Source organism: Daldinia decipiens (assembly GCF_022478715.1).
Source record: "Daldinia decipiens strain CBS 113046 unplaced genomic scaffold F4813scaffold_5, whole genome shotgun sequence".
NCBI classification, from domain to species: Eukaryota; Fungi; Ascomycota; class Sordariomycetes; order Xylariales; family Hypoxylaceae; genus Daldinia; species Daldinia decipiens.
In genome coordinates, this window is record NW_026054548.1 from 885,582 (window position 1) to 902,624 (window position 17,043).

Consider the following 17,043-nt stretch of genomic DNA (forward strand, 5'->3'; position numbering starts at 1 on the left):
ATACTCGTTCGCAACTCGTGTTGGTGGGTAGTTTGGGAAAGCCTTACTCACTCTTATGAGGACATCCCCAGATTTTCGGTACTTGTACCTGCAGCTATTTGATGACAGAGAAATAGGCGCCACATCTTGTTATGGGGTGCGAAGGGGCCAATTATTAGTCCTAGCAATCTCACCTCACAGCTTACTGAGTATGAGGGTGATGAATTAGCTATTACATCAATCGGTAAATAAACTATCAACTAAGCCTACCTACACGTAGAGTATTATTAGAAAACTTACTAACCTAGGCAATTATCAAGATTACCTACCTAAGGTAAGGATGTAGTTGAGACAATATTTGGCCTTAAATCGGCCCATCCGCAAGTCTTCCTGCTTGAAGAATATATATATATATATTTATATGTATTTGTATTATATTTTATTGTTTGTTATCGCAAGTATATCGTCGCATAAATTACAATGCTTAAAGCTGCGTACTTGAAGCTAGTATAAGCCCTGGTAGACGTATTGCCATTTGTTTAAAGACCATGCATGTGTTAAACTTGTTCCAAGCATCTAATTTCGATGCATCGGCCCAGGCATTACCAAAACTTTACATTTCGACTTATTCGTCTTTTGAATCTGCCTGCTCTCATGTGTGTATAATTTGGTGACGAATCTTACAATAAATAATAGTTCCTAGGTTGTCAGCTTATCTCTCATTGGCAATATTCCAGGAAGCTTAAGCCTTAAGGTACGTATTCAAGGTACGTACAGTACAGACTACAGAGCCGCCTCGAGTAGGTTCCATACATGTATGGAAATGGGCATTTTACCTAATGCACGTATTATTATTTTTTGTGGCTGAGGTAACGGTGGGGCCAATGGAGGTGGGACCGGAACGGAAAGTAAACAGAAACGCGGTCGAGTAGCCAATTGAACCCGTTTGACATTGAACATCACATTGCAGCCGACTTCACAACCAAATTTCAAGCAATTGTTTTCTCCTTTGCAGTTTTTACTCGTGTTGCTCTTCGCAGTTATATGATGCTATTTTCGTGCATATGATACACACTTCTTCCACTCTAATCTCGAATATACTTTTTGCGACGCGCCGGTAGACTCGTAAAGTCCGCTGTGCTCAGATACCGTTTCCATCCCATCAACCTCCTTTGCCAACTACTTTCGCATGACAGCTTCTTAAGACATGGATACTGACGAGGCTCCCGATCGTTACTTTACCTATGATGGTAGATTGGCGTCATTTCAATCTACATATCGACCATCTGGTACTAAAGGAAAAGCTTCAAAAGCACTCACTTGGCCACACAAACAACTTGACCCAGCCCAAGTAAGTCTCTACGCGCACAGAGGCTTCACTAGCCTATACAAATACTAACCATTGTTGTTCAAAGTTTGCCCAAGCCGGATTCTACTTCGACCCTTCCCCCGAAGCACCCGACAACACTGTCTGTTTCCTTTGCGTAAAGGCGTTCAAGGGATGGGAAGAGAATGATAGCCCGTTAGAGGAGCACCTACGATTATCACCACGTTGCGGCTGGGCTATTGTGGCCGCCATCGAGGCGGGCCTAGGAGATTATGGCTTTGATGATCCTAACGATGTACCAATGGCTGAAGCGCGAAAAGCTACGTTCGGGGGGCTCTGGCCTCATGAAGGGAAGAGAGGATGGAAATGCAAAACCAAACAGGTCAGCATATGTCCCCCATCATCTAGAGTCTGGTTTTGCTAAATCGATGCAGCTTGTGGAAGCCGGTTGGAAATACACGCCGACTGCAGACTCGGACGATATGGCAACTTGCACCTACTGTTCTCTTGCACTTGATGGTTGGGAACCCAAAGATAACCCATTGTAAGCAGCGCATTTTTTCATTGCTCTCTCATTTATTAACGTGCCGTAATAGGGATGAGCATTATAGGCGGTCCCCGGACTGCCATTTCTTTGCATTATTGAACCAATATAAGAAGGGTCCAGCAAAGAAGAAAGGTAGAGGAAAGGGTGCCAGAGCCTCCCAGTCGTCCAGACTATCCTCTCAGTCCATTGCTACGACTGTTGCATCTGACGCAACATCGTTACTTGAGCCTTATGTCGATCATGATGACAGTGTTATGACTACTACGTCCATCATGACCCAAGGTGGCACAAAGCGGGGCAGGGCGAAAAAGACAACTGCCTCTAAGGGAAAGAGAACCCGAGCGAAGAAGGAAGAGGTGGTTGAGGTGCTTGAAGATTCCCCAGAACCACAAGAGGAGCTGGTATTCCCAATGCCGCCACCGAAGGCTACTCGTGGACGCAAGCGAGCTAGTGACCCCCTTGAAGACTCGGAGCTGACAACGGCGGACGTCCCAGCAGCTAAGAAGAGAGCCACGCGCACACGAAAGGCGAGTATTGCCGAGGCATCCGTTATTGAACAAGAACCCGACCAGGAGATGTCCGACATAGATCCAGCTCCTAAGTCAAAAGCGAAAGGAAAGAAGCCCAGATCGACTATCACTCGCAAGACTAGAAAAGCCTCTACGGCGTCTACTATATCAAATATTTCCCTCCAAGGAGATGCTGCTCACATGATGGATGATGAAGAGCTTGATAGACAATTACAGGCCGATCTTGACCGACCGTTATCAGACGATGAAAATATTGCAGCCGATTCAGATTCAGACCGAAAGAAAGTCCCACCTAAGCATAAGAGCAAGAAGGCTGCCGTTCAGAAAAAGGACCCTGCAAGTCAAGGCGAAGTGTCGGGTGATCATGCTATGTTCGACCCTCAGCCCCCTCATATTGACGAGGCAGTAGTTGAAGATGAGCTGAAAGCGCTAGAGGCCGAGATGGAAATTGAGCAAGTCGAGGCACCTCCAATTCCAAAGAAAGGCCGTAAAGTAACTTCCAAGAAGACTTCGAAGCAAACAACAAAGAAAGCTAAAGAGGCCGAGTCCGCTGCGCCAAATGTCGAGACGGCAACTGTAGATGAATTGGCCGAAGGTCATGACGTGAGTATTGTTAGCAACTCAACTATGGTCCGAACTAGCCTTGCGTCGAATGCGGCTCCTAGGAAACGTGGTCGGCCTAGTAAAAAAGCCTCAATAGTAACTCCAGACCCGAATCCTGATGAACTTGCCGATGTTGAGGTCAGGGCTCCATCCGAAGCTATTGACGTTGGCAGTTCCGCTGAAAAAATACCTGCGACAAAGACGAAGACTCTCTCCCCCGCAGCAACGTCTTCTCCTTTAGTCAGTAAACCTTTACCTCCGCCTCCAATGGAGCCGGATGAGCTCCAGCCTCCTTCAACGCCTATTGCCTTAACATCTCCAACCCCGGCCGCAAATCAGGCGATTTTATCACCTTCACAGTCGCCTCAGGCTTCTGATGCTGAAAACGAGCCCCCATCTTCGAAGCCCTCAAATACCACAAGTAGCTCTCGGGTTGTCCTGGCTCCCATTACTGCTACGCCTGTACGCACCTCCCCGTGTAAACAAAATGTCCTGGCTGGGTTACAGAGCAATACTCCCTGGACTACTGTCGACGTTGATATGGTTTTCGAGAATATAGATAAAGAGAATACCTCAGGATCAGCGAAGTTCTTGAAGAGTGGTGCTGATCTCACTAGCCCTGAAAAGCGAATGACTGTCGAGGAGTGGATTTATCACAACGCCGAGGAAGCCGAGAAGAAGTTAAAACACGAGTGTGAGACCATGGTTACAGCCTTTGAGAAAGAAGGAACGAGAGCCATGCAAGCTCTTGAAGGCCTTATCGTCGACTAGGCGAGGGACAATTGGGTTAGGTTTAGGTTGGTCGGCCAGGTATAATGACTATAGTGCGGGTCTGGGTATGATAGGATGGACGTTACGATAACCATATTGGCGTTGGCGGCTTGCTTTCGGATACAGGAGTTGGATGCAGCTGAGATTGATGCGATCCATCCCTGTTTGTCACCAAGTGAGTGATATGAAGAGATACATGTGAATAGAGCGATTGAATCAGGAGTGTCGTATTACGGCCATTAGCTCTATCATCATATATACCCGAACGATACTATGATGCATTGGTTGTGAATTTTTTGGCTTATATGCCGCATGCATCCTTGAGACGCTAATACTATGTAGAATTTAGTGGTTGGATAAAAGTATGTCTTCGTCGTATATGGTAAGATCGATTTGATTCTTGTTTTTCTAAGCTGTATTTCAAGCATTGACAAGGAGGTAAGTTCACGTTTTAGGGGAGATATTTAGGGTCTTTTTTTTTTTTTTTTTTTTTTCGTGATGCCTTACAATACGTATTTAATTGACATGACTAGGCCTTTTTAGCATTCTTGAATATCTAGAATATCTAAGGACTGGACATTGGTGTTCCTGAAACCTAGAGTGGCGAGCAAGGGAAAGGCCGCATCAAATATGAGGACTAGGGTAGTTGATAGAAGAGCGAATGAGATGAGAGGGAGATGCCCAACTGAGTAAGTGGATACCTACAAGACCACCAATATGAGGTATCTATACAGCGGACAGGTTGTTCTATATATAGAGAAGGAATCACTAGCAAAACTGTTACGTATAGTAACTCTTAGATACATCGTACCGAGGTCTACCCGTGTGCCGTACGTTGAGTTCATTGAAGTTGAAAAAAACTATAAAGGTTATGGTTATTTCATAAACACATCCTGTTGTTAGTACCCCAAACGCCCACAGGGCACGGACCTGGCGTGTGGTAAATATATCACATTAAACCTAGGTACAGAGGTATGAAATAAGGTCTTCTTACTTTAACATTTACTAGGTTATAAGTATTAGTATTTTCGATGAGTCGTCTAGAAGAAAGGATACCGTTGGTATGTATAGCCTTCGGCTCCTATGTCTAGTTTAGAGCGAATGACGCGAGGCAGTGTACAAGTTGCAATTCCTAAAACTGGGCCAGTTACCAATGGGCAACGTACTTGGGCAGATTCTCAACTATACTTACCTAGGTAAGTATAGTTGAGAATCTGTGAGCCACTAGATATATACCTAGGTATATATTTAGTGGTTCTCTCTTTCGTTTCTTGCTTTATGTAGCATCATCGCTAGGTTAGTAGCTTCAACCCGTTGAAAGTAACGATTTGAACAATCAGGACTGTCCGTAGCTCAACTAGGATCAATACGTTAAGAGCTCTATAGTCCGTAAGCCAAGACTACTTGATCCATGATTGTAGTTTTTCTGGTACGCTGAGGTTATGTGTTAAACATGGGGTTGGCGGTAATCTTGCTCCGTTCCTGCATTTTACCGGCAGCTTATGCGGCTCGGTTACAGAAGATTCTTCACACACGTGGTTTTATTAGTTATAACATATCAGAGAACTTAACACGGCTTTCTTAATAGGTAGTGACTAAATCTAAGTGAAACAATCGACTCGCGATCCCGTGAAAAGCATGTAGTACGCTAGCATTATGAAGGTCAGTTCTAGGTTCAGGGGTAAATATGATCATACCTTATCCTCCAATGAGACAACTTATAGGTTTTAGAGTCTACCCTTCATAGCTGGAGTTATCAAATGTCTCTTCTTATCTTAGGATACTTTAGTTGTAAAACTATATTGTATTATATTTTTAGACTATAGTAATAGGCAGGTAGGTTACCAAGAACACAGTTACTAGAAGGCAACATGTAAGACTAATGCAATCAAATAAACTCAAGTCATACTCAATAATAAGAGTATAGCGAGGGAGGTTTATATTATACTATATAACGAATTGAATTGGCTATGGAATTCGGAAATGAAGGACAGTAAACCTTGCGATGGTATCTTTCCGCTCAACTCCACTAGCAGCCAACTCCCCCGTTCCCTCATTGACAAGACTTAGAGGCCGGCTATTAAATATATACCGAAGCGGGCCCCTTTATTTTCCCTCCGGTTTTCCGATAATTGGAAACCGGAAATACGTTCCCAGTGGTCGTGAAATCGTCTATTGACATGAATATAAATACTAGTCGTTTTCGGTTTTGTAAGATTGATCGGAACGGGGAGGACCGAAATCGAATTGGAAGACAGCGAACGCCGGTTCTACTAGTGTAGCGGCGGATCCGATTTAGTGAATGGGCCGGTGGCTTGAAGTCGCCCACCGTGCTCCCCAATGTAGCACGCCGTCGGGTTGCAGCCGGACGGTGCTTGCAGAGATATGCATCTAAGGTCGGACGAGGGTAATGGGGTACTCCCTGAGTAGGCGCTTGTGGACCTCATGTGAGACCGTACTGTTAATGCCCGGTGCCGACGAAGCACGAGTAGTGAGGGAAGTCCCGTTGATGAATGGGAAAGGGGCAGCAGAGCCGACCTGGAGCATGGCGGTAGCGGCCAGCAGAGCAGCGAAGAAACGAGCCATTTTTGATGTTTTGAGGGACTTTATTGACAGTTAAGTGACAAGAGAGTTGAGAGCTGCGGATGTAGGTGGCGAAATCGCTATAGGAACTGTTGTGAGGTCTCTCATCAACTTAAGGTGAGCAGGCGGACCTCCTTTTATGGTCGAGGCCGGTTCGCGGCCGTACCGCACAACAAAGGATCGGCATATGAGTTGCAGTATTCGTAACTAATGACTGATGCTCCCAGATAAATCTTCACATCTACTACCTCATAGCAACATTTACATATATGAATTCATTTTCAAAGAGACCAACCCAGGCGAACCCATCCCGTTGACCAATCCCACCGGGGTTAATGCCTATCTCGACAGGGCCAGGGCAAGGCCAGGGGCAAAATGCTAAACCAGTAATATTCTGCGTTCAAAGATCAGCAGCCGGCGCTACTGGAGCAGCCGCATGCCTAAAAGTTCAGATGGTGGTGACATGGGTGGTCGGTGAGTACTAACTACCATCTCAAGCTTTATCCTATCATCTTCCATGAGAAAATATTCTACTGTAGCTATAGACGCGGCGCGAATCATGCAGTTCTGACCCAGACCGGAAGAAGTAGATAGCGTTTCATACTACCCACTCGGTTACCAATTAAGCGATTGCGGCGACGTGACATGCTTGGCCAAGTATAATATGTACATGTTCGCCATCCTAGTCTACACGTTGCCTTTTTCTCGAACTTCATTGCTTGGTAATGGTTCGAACGACTATTTCCAAGCAGTTGATACCACTTTGCGTAACGATGTTTGAGTCGATGTAGCTAGCAATAGGTACCCTACTCATTTTATAAATCAATTATTTAAATGGTTACGCATACAGTGCCCTTCGGAGTGAAACACTAAGTCATCGCTGAGTTAAACTACAGTTCTTGTTGTGTTTTATAACGGAGTCGTCATTATTCGAGAAAGCGTGCGGTTGAATTCCCATCGAGATAGAGGTCTACTACATGAACTCGACGTGCATAGGAGAACTAAACCGGCAATCAATATCGAAGGGGTCCTCTGCAGGTGGGGTGATACAACATTAACTCGTTGGCCCTATGTAAAGCCTAGCCGGTGGTGTTCCTGTTTATTAAAAACCGCCGGTGACGGGGCCCAGGGGTTACATTAGAAGAACGGGAAAATTGTAAAAGCTTAGGGAGCTTGTCTAGCTCCTTGGCGAGATACTTAGGACCTACCTATGTTTCCGGCCTGCGATATTCTATAGAGATAAGAAATCAGAAACTTAAGGGGGTATTGTGCCGGCTTTCATACAATAATTTATTTACGTCTCTTTTGTACGAGTCAAAGCATATAAGTTACAACGTGATACGACCTAATAAGAGATGTTCTGCCGCGTATGGTGGATTATAATTCAACTTGTCATCGGTGCATTATTGCGTTATAAGGAACTTATATAGAGATAGATGGCAAGAATACCTAGACATGACTGTTGATATGTAACCCCCATTCTCTGCGAAACGCGTGGGCTGAGCTTCCCAATTCCGTAAAGCGTTTCGTTTCAAAGACGATGGAGGGAGGCTACGAAGCATCAACAGGGGAATCCAAGTGCCGATCATAGCGTGCTGTTAATCGCGATTCAGTGCCCTATCATAACGGGGACGATAGGTGGTAAAGGATGCAAGATTCGCTACCAGCCAAGGGAAATATTTGTCCTTCTTGGCGTTACCCATCTGCCAGGCACCCAGGCACGGAAGAAGTCAATTAAGGCTGATCTTCGCCTTTATCAGTAGGCGGCATGCAGACTGCATGAAACAACCTCCGTTATCTTCTTGGAAAAGACCTGTACTTTTCGCTAAACAAAGAAGGAAGGAAAGAAGATTGGAGACGATTCCCGGAGCTCTGGTTATAGCGAAGTTGCCATATATGGAATTCCGAATCTTTGAAGATCATCTCTTACATCAAGATCAGGAGAATTTTTCCCTTCACGTAGAGTTAGTCTTTCATCCGAAGAAAAGTCTCAGCGGAATATCCATTATCAGGATAGAATAACGGCGATCTTCGGAGACTCGGAAATGTTTACCTCGAAGATTCTGAATAAGATAGCCTGAAGAAGGATAGGATTATGGAAAGAAAGCCATCACATCGGATGTATCATAATGTGGTAGGACAACACCTCATACGATAGAGCACCTGAATCTCTCCCAACAAATTCTTACCGAGAAGCAGAAAGTCGTAACCTGCATCCCTTTCGATTCTAGATCTGCGACCTTAAAGCCTATTTATCAGCATGTCCAATCAAGAAGCCCAGTTTATATTATAAGATCGTTCTGGTCGCCAGTTTCATAAGAGATGTCACTATCAGAGTCTCAGTAAGGGATCATATATTAAAAGAGTTTAGATTTGCTAGAACGAGACCCTTGGCAATGCTTTTTTTTTTTTTTTTTTTCATCTGCTCGCGATGCTGTAATTAGAACATATAATTGATGTCACTTATTCACCCCCAATGCCGCTTCATACGCCATTACATCTTTTCTATGCGTACTGTAAAAGCCTTTTTTTTTTTCTTAGCTGCAACGTCTTGGCTTCATGCCCCAGGTTTACAATCTACAAAAGATCCTCTGCTAAAACAGAGATCCCCATCAACGCACTCGGTCCCAGTTACTGTGCGACGTGAATATTAGCCGCCTCGAAGACTACCTACCGGCCTAGTAATGAGAAGGGTGGCTGATAGAAGACTCTGCTTACAGAATGGTGTAGGTAGCGTTGAGAATTGGTGTCAAATATAACATCATCCCTCCATCAATCACATTTCGGGGTCTCGGACTACACACGACCGAGAAGAGCATAATATACCCGTCTAAGTACGTGGAAGGGTTCTGGAGCTCCTTTTCCCATGTTCGACTGCTATGGACAATCTCGACCCTCGTATTTGTCGACTAGAATAGGTAAGTTAACAAGAGATGATAGAAAGGGACGTAAAGACTTCCTCTCAGCCGGTTGCCATGGTCTAGTAGATTCTGTAGTATTATATTCTTGCTCTTCTACTATACCCTACCAACATAATGTTACTTCAACACAGCGTCCCTGCTTATATCCCCCTATATATACGTTATAGAGCCCTGCAAGTCGTTTTCCTCGTCAAATATCGCGTATTTCGGCGAAGCTTCGAGTAGCCCATAACGGGTGATAGGTAGGTATTCAGTTGACGTAAAGACCTGGATTTCGTCCGTACCTAGATAGGTAGCTACTGCAACCTATTATCTTGACAACAGCCGGTACTAGCTACGTGTAGGCCAGGCTTACCCTAGCCCCGAACAGTAGCATGGCAAATATAATCCTACCGGCTAGAACACAAAAGAGAGGAGGCTCTAGCAAGACCCAAGCGACAACTCAACGGCCCTCGACATAGAGCCCACCAACGCAAAGCCTCCAGCCGTACAGCGATCTTCTCCCACCTCCCACCTGGTCCTCATCAATAAGGTATATACGCGATGTCTATCAGTTTCCATGTCAATTCCCGCCCCTATTCTCTCGTACGATGTCCAGCCGCAAATCTACCTCGAACGACGATGATCTTACCAATGTCGTCAAACGCAACCCACGTTCCGGCGGGTTGACGTTGGAGACGCGAGATCATCAGAGAGGGGCTAAAGAGAATTACGCTCAGATACGCAAAGGTACTAAAGAAGGTATTGCTGCAACAGATCAATTGCTTCGCCTAATAGAAGTATATCTATCGTCGTGATAATCAATTGTTCAACAGCCACGTACTAGATCCCGGACGAACTCGGGCTTCTAGGAAGACCGTAATGTCGGCCGGCTTGGGAAGAGATACGGCTTGAGCTGGGTAGCCCGCTGTAGATCCTTTTGAGTACGAAGACCTGTATGCTAGGAACTACGTAAACTAAACCGTCACGCTTACGCGCTGTCGTTATGAGTCTTGTCATGATACTGCGGCCAATTCATATCTATATTGACAAGCGGCGACGATCTATCATAACCTTCCGTGTTATTTCCCACCTCCCTCAGGTTTAGGCAGCTTGTCCATGTATGCAGCAAGTTGCTCGTCACTGCTCTGCTTCCCTCCAGTCCCTTCTATAGCATGCTCAGATGTGCCCTCCAGGTTTCCATCATCTTCTTTCATATTAGATTTCGTACCGACGATGTCTTCTTGCATCTCTTCATTGTTAATTTTAACATCCCCAGTAGCTCCGTCCTTGATGCTGCTAGCTTGACTGACATCTGCACTATCGGGACTCTGTACTCGTAGACCTAAATGTCTCTCATTGTATGGATCCTCGTTGTTGCCGCCTTTCCAGTTGGCGGCTGGCATCTGCGGAACAGGTGTGTTGATGCTGGGCATAGGCATGACTGATTCCTTCGCTTCACCGCCAGACACGACGGATCTCCACACCACTGCGATTCTATCAGCAGCGCGTGTGCCTTTTTGGCTTGACCCTTTTATTCCGTCCAGCTTATCCCAGTCGATGTCAAAGACTCCGTCCAAATCCGGATTGCCGTCCTGTTCGGGCCCGTTGCCCTCGAAAAAGGTATTGAACCATACATGTGCTACGGCAGTGACCATGGTGAATCCCATTGCGGCTGGCGTACGATTGCGTCGTTCGATACATATGTTTACATCGCTATTAGGTAACTTAATCGGCTTGTGAGGTTTGAAAATGACGGCCATGCCACCAGGTTCGACGTCAGCATCGTTCTTAGAAGTTGACGAAGATGGACTGGTGGGGATCGTGGGTTTGGATTGGGGACTGTTTTCGGGCATACTACGGGCAGAATGTACGGATTCAGTAGATGAACACCGGGGGGGACTGGAAATAAGTTTCGGGACCGGCTTCATTGATAGTTTTGATGTTGGCGACTGTGAGGTCTGCTTTGGAGGCGTTACTGCAGACTCATTATCATTTACTTGATCGGTTTCCTTTGCCTCGTCGAGGGCTTCCTGGCCCGTTGTAGAGTTAATCCCATAACCGGCCATATCATATATCATATCCAAAACTCCGGTGTCACCTGGTGCATTGCCCTCAACTATGACTCGCTCTTTTTTCGAAAACGTGTGGAAGATCTTGATCTTTTTGCCTCCGTCCACATAACCTTCAACAGAAAGCTTAACACCAGAGCGCAGCCCCCAAACATGTATCTCGACGATTTCCAACTCTCGGTCAACATATTTCTTGCCTCCCTTGGTCCAGCGATCGACGTATCCTATCCATCGTAGCTGGCTCGGGATGGTCACGCCTGCGCCAAACTTAGGTCGCATTCTTCGCTCTGTGAATCTCGCAAGTGCCTGCTCCGGTGTCCAGCCGCATTCAGCAATGAGATAACTACAAGCCATCGTTCCGCTGCGGCCCTTGCCGGCTTTACAATGCACAACAGCTACACGGCCACCTTTCTTATCTTTTTTATCTTTCCACGTGTCTAAGACCTTCCCGACTATATTCTTCTTTTCGCCGGGAGTCCCTACATTATCGGCGTCGAGGTCGTTTCCGTTCAGCCAGTTCCGCATGCTCGCAACGATCATCGGTACCAGCATGAACGGGGGTGGATGGTGATCCGGCCAGGGATAGTGTCGGATCCGGTTGTAAACGAGCTCGTCCGGATAGCCGGTACCTTCGGCGCGAAACTCCCATATCGCCCAGTTCTTCTCGTGCTTAGAATCGAGAAATTCGACAAGGCGGTCGAGCGGATTGCGATAGGCACGTTGGGGGTATGTCTGAGAGGGACCGGACCTGACGACAGGATCTCATCAGCACTTCGTCGGTTACAGTAGCGAAGTGATAAGACAAGTAATAGAAAGGAGGGGTGAAGCTGTACGCACGTTGCAATTATATTATCTGTGACATAACAGAGATCTAACCCTGCTTCGGGATGTCTGGCGCGAGGTCCTGCGACGATCTGGCGCAGCAAAGAAGCCATTTTTTCGAGTCTCTTTATCGGGATGAGTTGATCGACGTACTGGCATTGTGGGCTAACCGCTCGTCTCTACAAAACATCGAAGTAGATGTTCAGGTTATCGTACATGACGTTTACCTATGTATTTTTTGAAGGTACCTTGTACTATACATAATGTAGGGTAGAGAGCAACCTTGTTTTTCTTTTTCAATTGACAGCTCGAGGCTATAAGCCGGTAGCTTCTACATAGGAGATAGTCTATACGTCATCAGACATGGAATTGGCAATAATTGAGACGAGAACGTTAGATCACAAGGTTAAATCACTAGTTAGGTTAGATCACTTACGGGTCCAGCTGCTTCTTTGGTAGTTGTGGCAATTGTGGCTAGAGATGTGGCTTGAAAGAGAAAGGGTCTATGACGTTTAAGGTTTAAGGTTGATAGGTAGTATTTACCTTACATAATAATTTTCATCCGTCACCTTCAATACCTAGGTACCTATTTCACCCCAACTTACAACTTACAACCTTCATTCCAGCCACGATATCCCAACATAATATATTCTAAACAATGTCATACTTTTGTCCATGCGTTGATTTGTGCCCAGGAGCCATGAACGGATCAAGCCAATCAACTACATCCCGATCTGGATATACCCACCAGTCCTCACCAAGGGCAGCATTCCCAGTTCTATTAACCTCGCTCATGAAGTAGTGTACTGTTCTTGGAGGAAGTTGAAGTCCGAGTAGTAATTGATGTACTTTATCATTGGTGCGATTTAACGCACCCATCATGAGCTTTACTGTGCCATTAATTAATGCATTCGGAGCGTTGCGCGAAAGCGCCAGAAGTTTTTCCAAGACGATAACCCATTGGAGTATGCTAATCACCCAAGTCAGCTTATATTCTTTCTAATACAGTACTGTTTCCAATATAGGACTTAAGAGGTCATCACTTACTGGTCAGCGTCGAGCGTTCCGTGCATCGTTCGAACTTCTATCGTCGCGGGGTTGTTCTCATTCGGTTCGTCCGACTTCTTATCACCTCGTATGCGTATTCGAATAGCCGGTCTGATATAGTCGTTCTCATCATCTTCACCGCCGGCTAAAGCATCCGTCAAATCGCTAATTGACGTATAATGCCACACGTTGGAAATGAATTCTCTTATGCTTTTTTCGACGGTCGAAATATCAAAGTGTTCGGCCATGCTTGCTTTACTACGATCTCTCTCAGCTGGGGTAGAGCGTGGTAAACAACCACTCTGCCTATAACGAATATTCGGATCGCGATGGGAGAGAGCCTGTCCGAGACATGTGCCCTCGGATATTTTACCACACCACTTCGCCATCCGAGCTGAGCCCCGGTCCTTCCTATGAAGATGTATAAGAATCGGCTCCGCTAGCGCCCAGAGCGTGACAAATCTCTTGATCTGTAATAAGTTCCATCCATGCTTATGGCCCAGGTGCACGTGAAGTCCTGTTGAGCTCTCCATAGGCTTGTGACAACGCAGGCTTCCACGAATTGCAGTGCAAGCCTTTCGAATGGCTTCAAACGCCTCTTTATCATGAAGGGACATCGGAGGGCTAATTACCTCCGCACCAAACCACTACAAAGACACGTTGGTTAGTTATTTTCTAAATGTGTGCTCTAGGGACTGGGGATATCTTCAAGGAGATAGCCCCCCCAGGTAGTCTCAAGAACTCCAAAAGGGGGGTCTAGGGGATCTAGATGTTACCTACGTGATAGTCTCTCATTGGCCTTTTGCTTTGGTTGAACGTAGGTATAAGATAACGGCCAGGTACCATACCGTTTCCATTTACCGAAACATCTTCCACGACCGACCACGCTGTGTAATTCGGATTTAAGCCCTTTATCGGGACATGCAATGGATCTATTGTTGTGGCGAGTGCAGTTTTATCTAACGATCTTCTATCCTCGCAGCTCTGGGCGAGTTTAAATTCGAAGTTTGCTGTTAACTGATCGCGATGAAAGTTATTGGGCCAATCATAAAGACATTCTTCTACCCTCTCGCGTACCAAATCAATATCCTCGGCCTTCAATTTAATGATATCGATATCATGGGCTTCACAAAAACGGCAAAATTCGCCAACAAATCTAAAGCCAATTGACCCGTTTTGGTAATGTGTTCGGTTAGCATCGTACTTTGCGTTGACGGTAAATCTTCGCAGAACATTCTTCCAATTCGGCGTTTCATCATCAGTGAAATCGCTTTCTGATATATCTTCAAAGGACGTCCACGTATTACCCTCATGGGCTGGTACATTGTTTCGCAGCAGCAGTCTATTGTGATCATCCCACCGTTAGCCATTAGGTATTCTTTTATTTGAAGAGATGAAGAATGAAGAATCATGGTTTCCGAGGAGAGTATGAACGTTGAGAGGGGAAAAATACGAAAAGAAATGGGGGCACCATTACGAACCTGACAAGTCTCCTGGTAGCGTATCGTACAAAATATATTGTCTCTAAGTCGTCGTCATCCCGGCGATTGATAGCGTGAGATTCAAGCTTTCGTGATATCCAACGCTTTTCTCGTGGATGTGGATCTATACGATACTGTTCTCCAGGTCTTTTTGTCATGCTCGAGGCTACTGCGAGGAGAAATTCGAGCTCTATTACCTGTTAGTGTTTGTATGCAACAGCGTGTAAAGATACTCGAGACGTATATTCTTGGCCATAGCTGCAGAATGGCTTAAAGAGGACTCAGTTATGATTGGAAACCAGTATCGCTACGTACTGCAGTATAATTAGCATCCTGAAGTGATAATAAAACATAGCCTAAGATCGGAAATTAAGGGGTGTCTCTTAACTGACCCTATACCGAAAGTCATTATGTCTTCATCGGAATTCCTCACACACACTTCGGGATCATCTGGCTCGTTTGAGCCAACATAATCTCTGTCTGCGAACTTATTTGGAGCAAAGTTCTCCATCCACCGTTCTGTTGGGCCCTGCCCCCAATCCGTTTCCTCGTCCTCATCCTCATTCTCATTCTCATCGTCATCGTCATCGTCGTCATCGTCATCGTCCTCGTCTTCGAGATTGATGATCTTACCGCCTTCACTATGGTACTCCTTGAACCGGCTTGCGTCTGACCCCCAGCCCTCAGCGTTTTGGTAGAACCAGCCCGGTTCGACTTGCTTGGTTACGTCGGTTTTACGCTTCGGCACTTCGGCCCACTCGGTGCCTGATTGGGGTTGGTTGAATCCGTTCTCAGAGACTTGGACAGCTCGAGATGCGGCCTCAAATCCGGGATCGCCCGGGGGTCTCATAGCACCAGCCCATCCCTGGTCCGGGGCCAACTCATTTTGAGCTACTGGCGGTGGCACTGGGTTATCCGATGGCGCTGGAATAGGCGGTGGGCTTGGAATAGGATACACCGGCCGAGCATGTGGTGGCGCGGGAACAGGTGGCGGCCCTGGAACATCAGGAGCGTCAGGCATAGGTTGGTCCTCGACTAGCGTGGTGGTCTTGATAGTGGGTTGAGACCCATTTGGCCCAAGAGTTAGACTTCCGAGTCTGTCAAGTAACCGATTCACGGAACCGCGTGGTCGGATTTTAGTCCTAGACGTCCGTTGGGACGGATTTATTTTACCCTCATGGCTTGGTCCTGGCGGCTGAGGATGCGGTCGCTGCGACGAAGAATCAAGGGGAGTTCTCTTCTTTGCAGCCCGTGTTTGACGCCCCCGTAGTGAATGTCGCCAGTCTCGAAGAGCGTCTCTCATTGTTGACGATGTCTCTGGTTATACCTCTTTTTACTATCTACAATTATAATTTTGAGTTAACTGTAAGCTTGTGTTCGCTTTCTCGACTCTACACATCTATAGGGAGGCATTCGAAATTACATATTACCGTTGAAGCCATAGGTAGTAACTAAGTATATAAAAGCAATCAAAACACTATCCGCAGACGGATAGTAGGTTATAGTCCAAAGAAAGGGATATGTTTTCGGCGTTCTCTTTGTGCGATTGTAATGCTCATCTTTATTCTACTAAGGATTCGAACATGTTCGCAGATGCTTTCTACATTGCTTACATTTTAGCACAAAGACGACATAGTCAACTAACAGCTCTCTACCATTGGTGGTTTAATCGACTACCTTGCCTGGCGATCACGTCAATATTACTAGGATACGTTAAATCCAAGGGAGATTTATAACATTAGCAAAATAAGAGTAAATAACCAGAGGCTTGGCCCTTGCTCACGACAGCTCCCGGAGAATAGTCCAGGGTCAACCATCTCACTTCCAACCTTCGCTCGCATCCGATACTCTTTGCCGAGTATGTGCAGTTACTGGTCTGCGCACTAATTAACATGTTTCGCGATGGTTTCGATGAATGAGACCGCCCAGACCGCTACATATTGGCGTTTACGCGCAATATCTCCTGAAGGCGTTGGCTACTGAACGTCTATGAGCCTAACCTGGTCTCTTAGGAGCACAAATCAATGTCCGATACGGCGTTCACTTCGGACGCATCTGTGTTGCAACATGCGAGATTCGCTTCACGTAACCCTCAAAGCCGTGCTGCGGCTTTCCTCCTACCTAGGTACTATTTGCATGGCTTCTGATTCGATAAAGCAAGGTTGCTGAGAAGTTGTCAGATGCACCCCTATGATATCCCGAGCACTTTATGCGCTCGAGGAAAGTATAAATAGAAACATCAAACCCTACCAGTAGTGATGAATGCTGGGCAAAGTTACGATCCACGACACTAATACACAGTCCCTTTCAAAGATACATAGTTTAGTTATGTGAATACCTACTTATAAACCATATATTCTCGAAAAGATAATTTCGTGGAT

The 17,043-nt window shown here is 45.9% G+C and overlaps 4 protein-coding genes across 4 annotated transcripts; 1 reads left to right on the forward strand and 3 right to left on the reverse strand.

The window, feature by feature from the left end:
• The first annotated feature begins 929 nt into the window (after nt 1-929).
• Nucleotides 930-4,113, forward strand: F4813DRAFT_268600 (uncharacterized protein). Its single transcript, XM_049240351.1, has 4 exons — nt 930-1,330; nt 1,395-1,688; nt 1,741-1,850; nt 1,903-4,113. The coding sequence occupies exons 1-4, from the start codon at nt 1,187-1,189 to the stop codon at nt 3,755-3,757; spliced, it is 2,403 nt and encodes an 800-aa protein (XP_049102905.1). The 5' UTR covers nt 930-1,186; the 3' UTR covers nt 3,758-4,113.
• Nucleotides 4,114-10,190: 6,077 nt separating this feature from the next.
• On the reverse strand, nt 10,191-12,697 carry F4813DRAFT_268641 (phosphatases II). Its single transcript, XM_049240352.1, has 3 exons — nt 12,683-12,697; nt 12,150-12,548; nt 10,191-12,060 (listed from the first exon to the last, which is right to left on the reverse strand). The coding sequence occupies exons 2-3, from the start codon at nt 12,245-12,247 to the stop codon at nt 10,323-10,325; spliced, it is 1,836 nt and encodes a 611-aa protein (XP_049102906.1). The 5' UTR covers nt 12,248-12,548; nt 12,683-12,697; the 3' UTR covers nt 10,191-10,322.
• F4813DRAFT_268691 (uncharacterized protein) lies at nt 12,549-15,497 on the reverse strand. Its single transcript, XM_049240353.1, has 5 exons — nt 15,062-15,497; nt 14,663-14,859; nt 13,962-14,523; nt 13,182-13,828; nt 12,549-13,104 (listed from the first exon to the last, which is right to left on the reverse strand). Exons 2-5 carry the CDS (start codon nt 14,818-14,820, stop codon nt 12,786-12,788), a joined length of 1,686 nt encoding a protein of 561 aa, XP_049102907.1. The 5' UTR covers nt 14,821-14,859; nt 15,062-15,497; the 3' UTR covers nt 12,549-12,785.
• On the reverse strand, nt 14,834-16,118 carry F4813DRAFT_348844 (uncharacterized protein). Its single transcript, XM_049242126.1, has 2 exons — nt 15,055-16,118; nt 14,834-14,969 (listed from the first exon to the last, which is right to left on the reverse strand). Exons 1-2 carry the CDS (start codon nt 15,963-15,965, stop codon nt 14,948-14,950), a joined length of 933 nt encoding a protein of 310 aa, XP_049102908.1. The 5' UTR covers nt 15,966-16,118; the 3' UTR covers nt 14,834-14,947.
• Nucleotides 16,119-17,043: the final 925 nt, after the last annotated feature.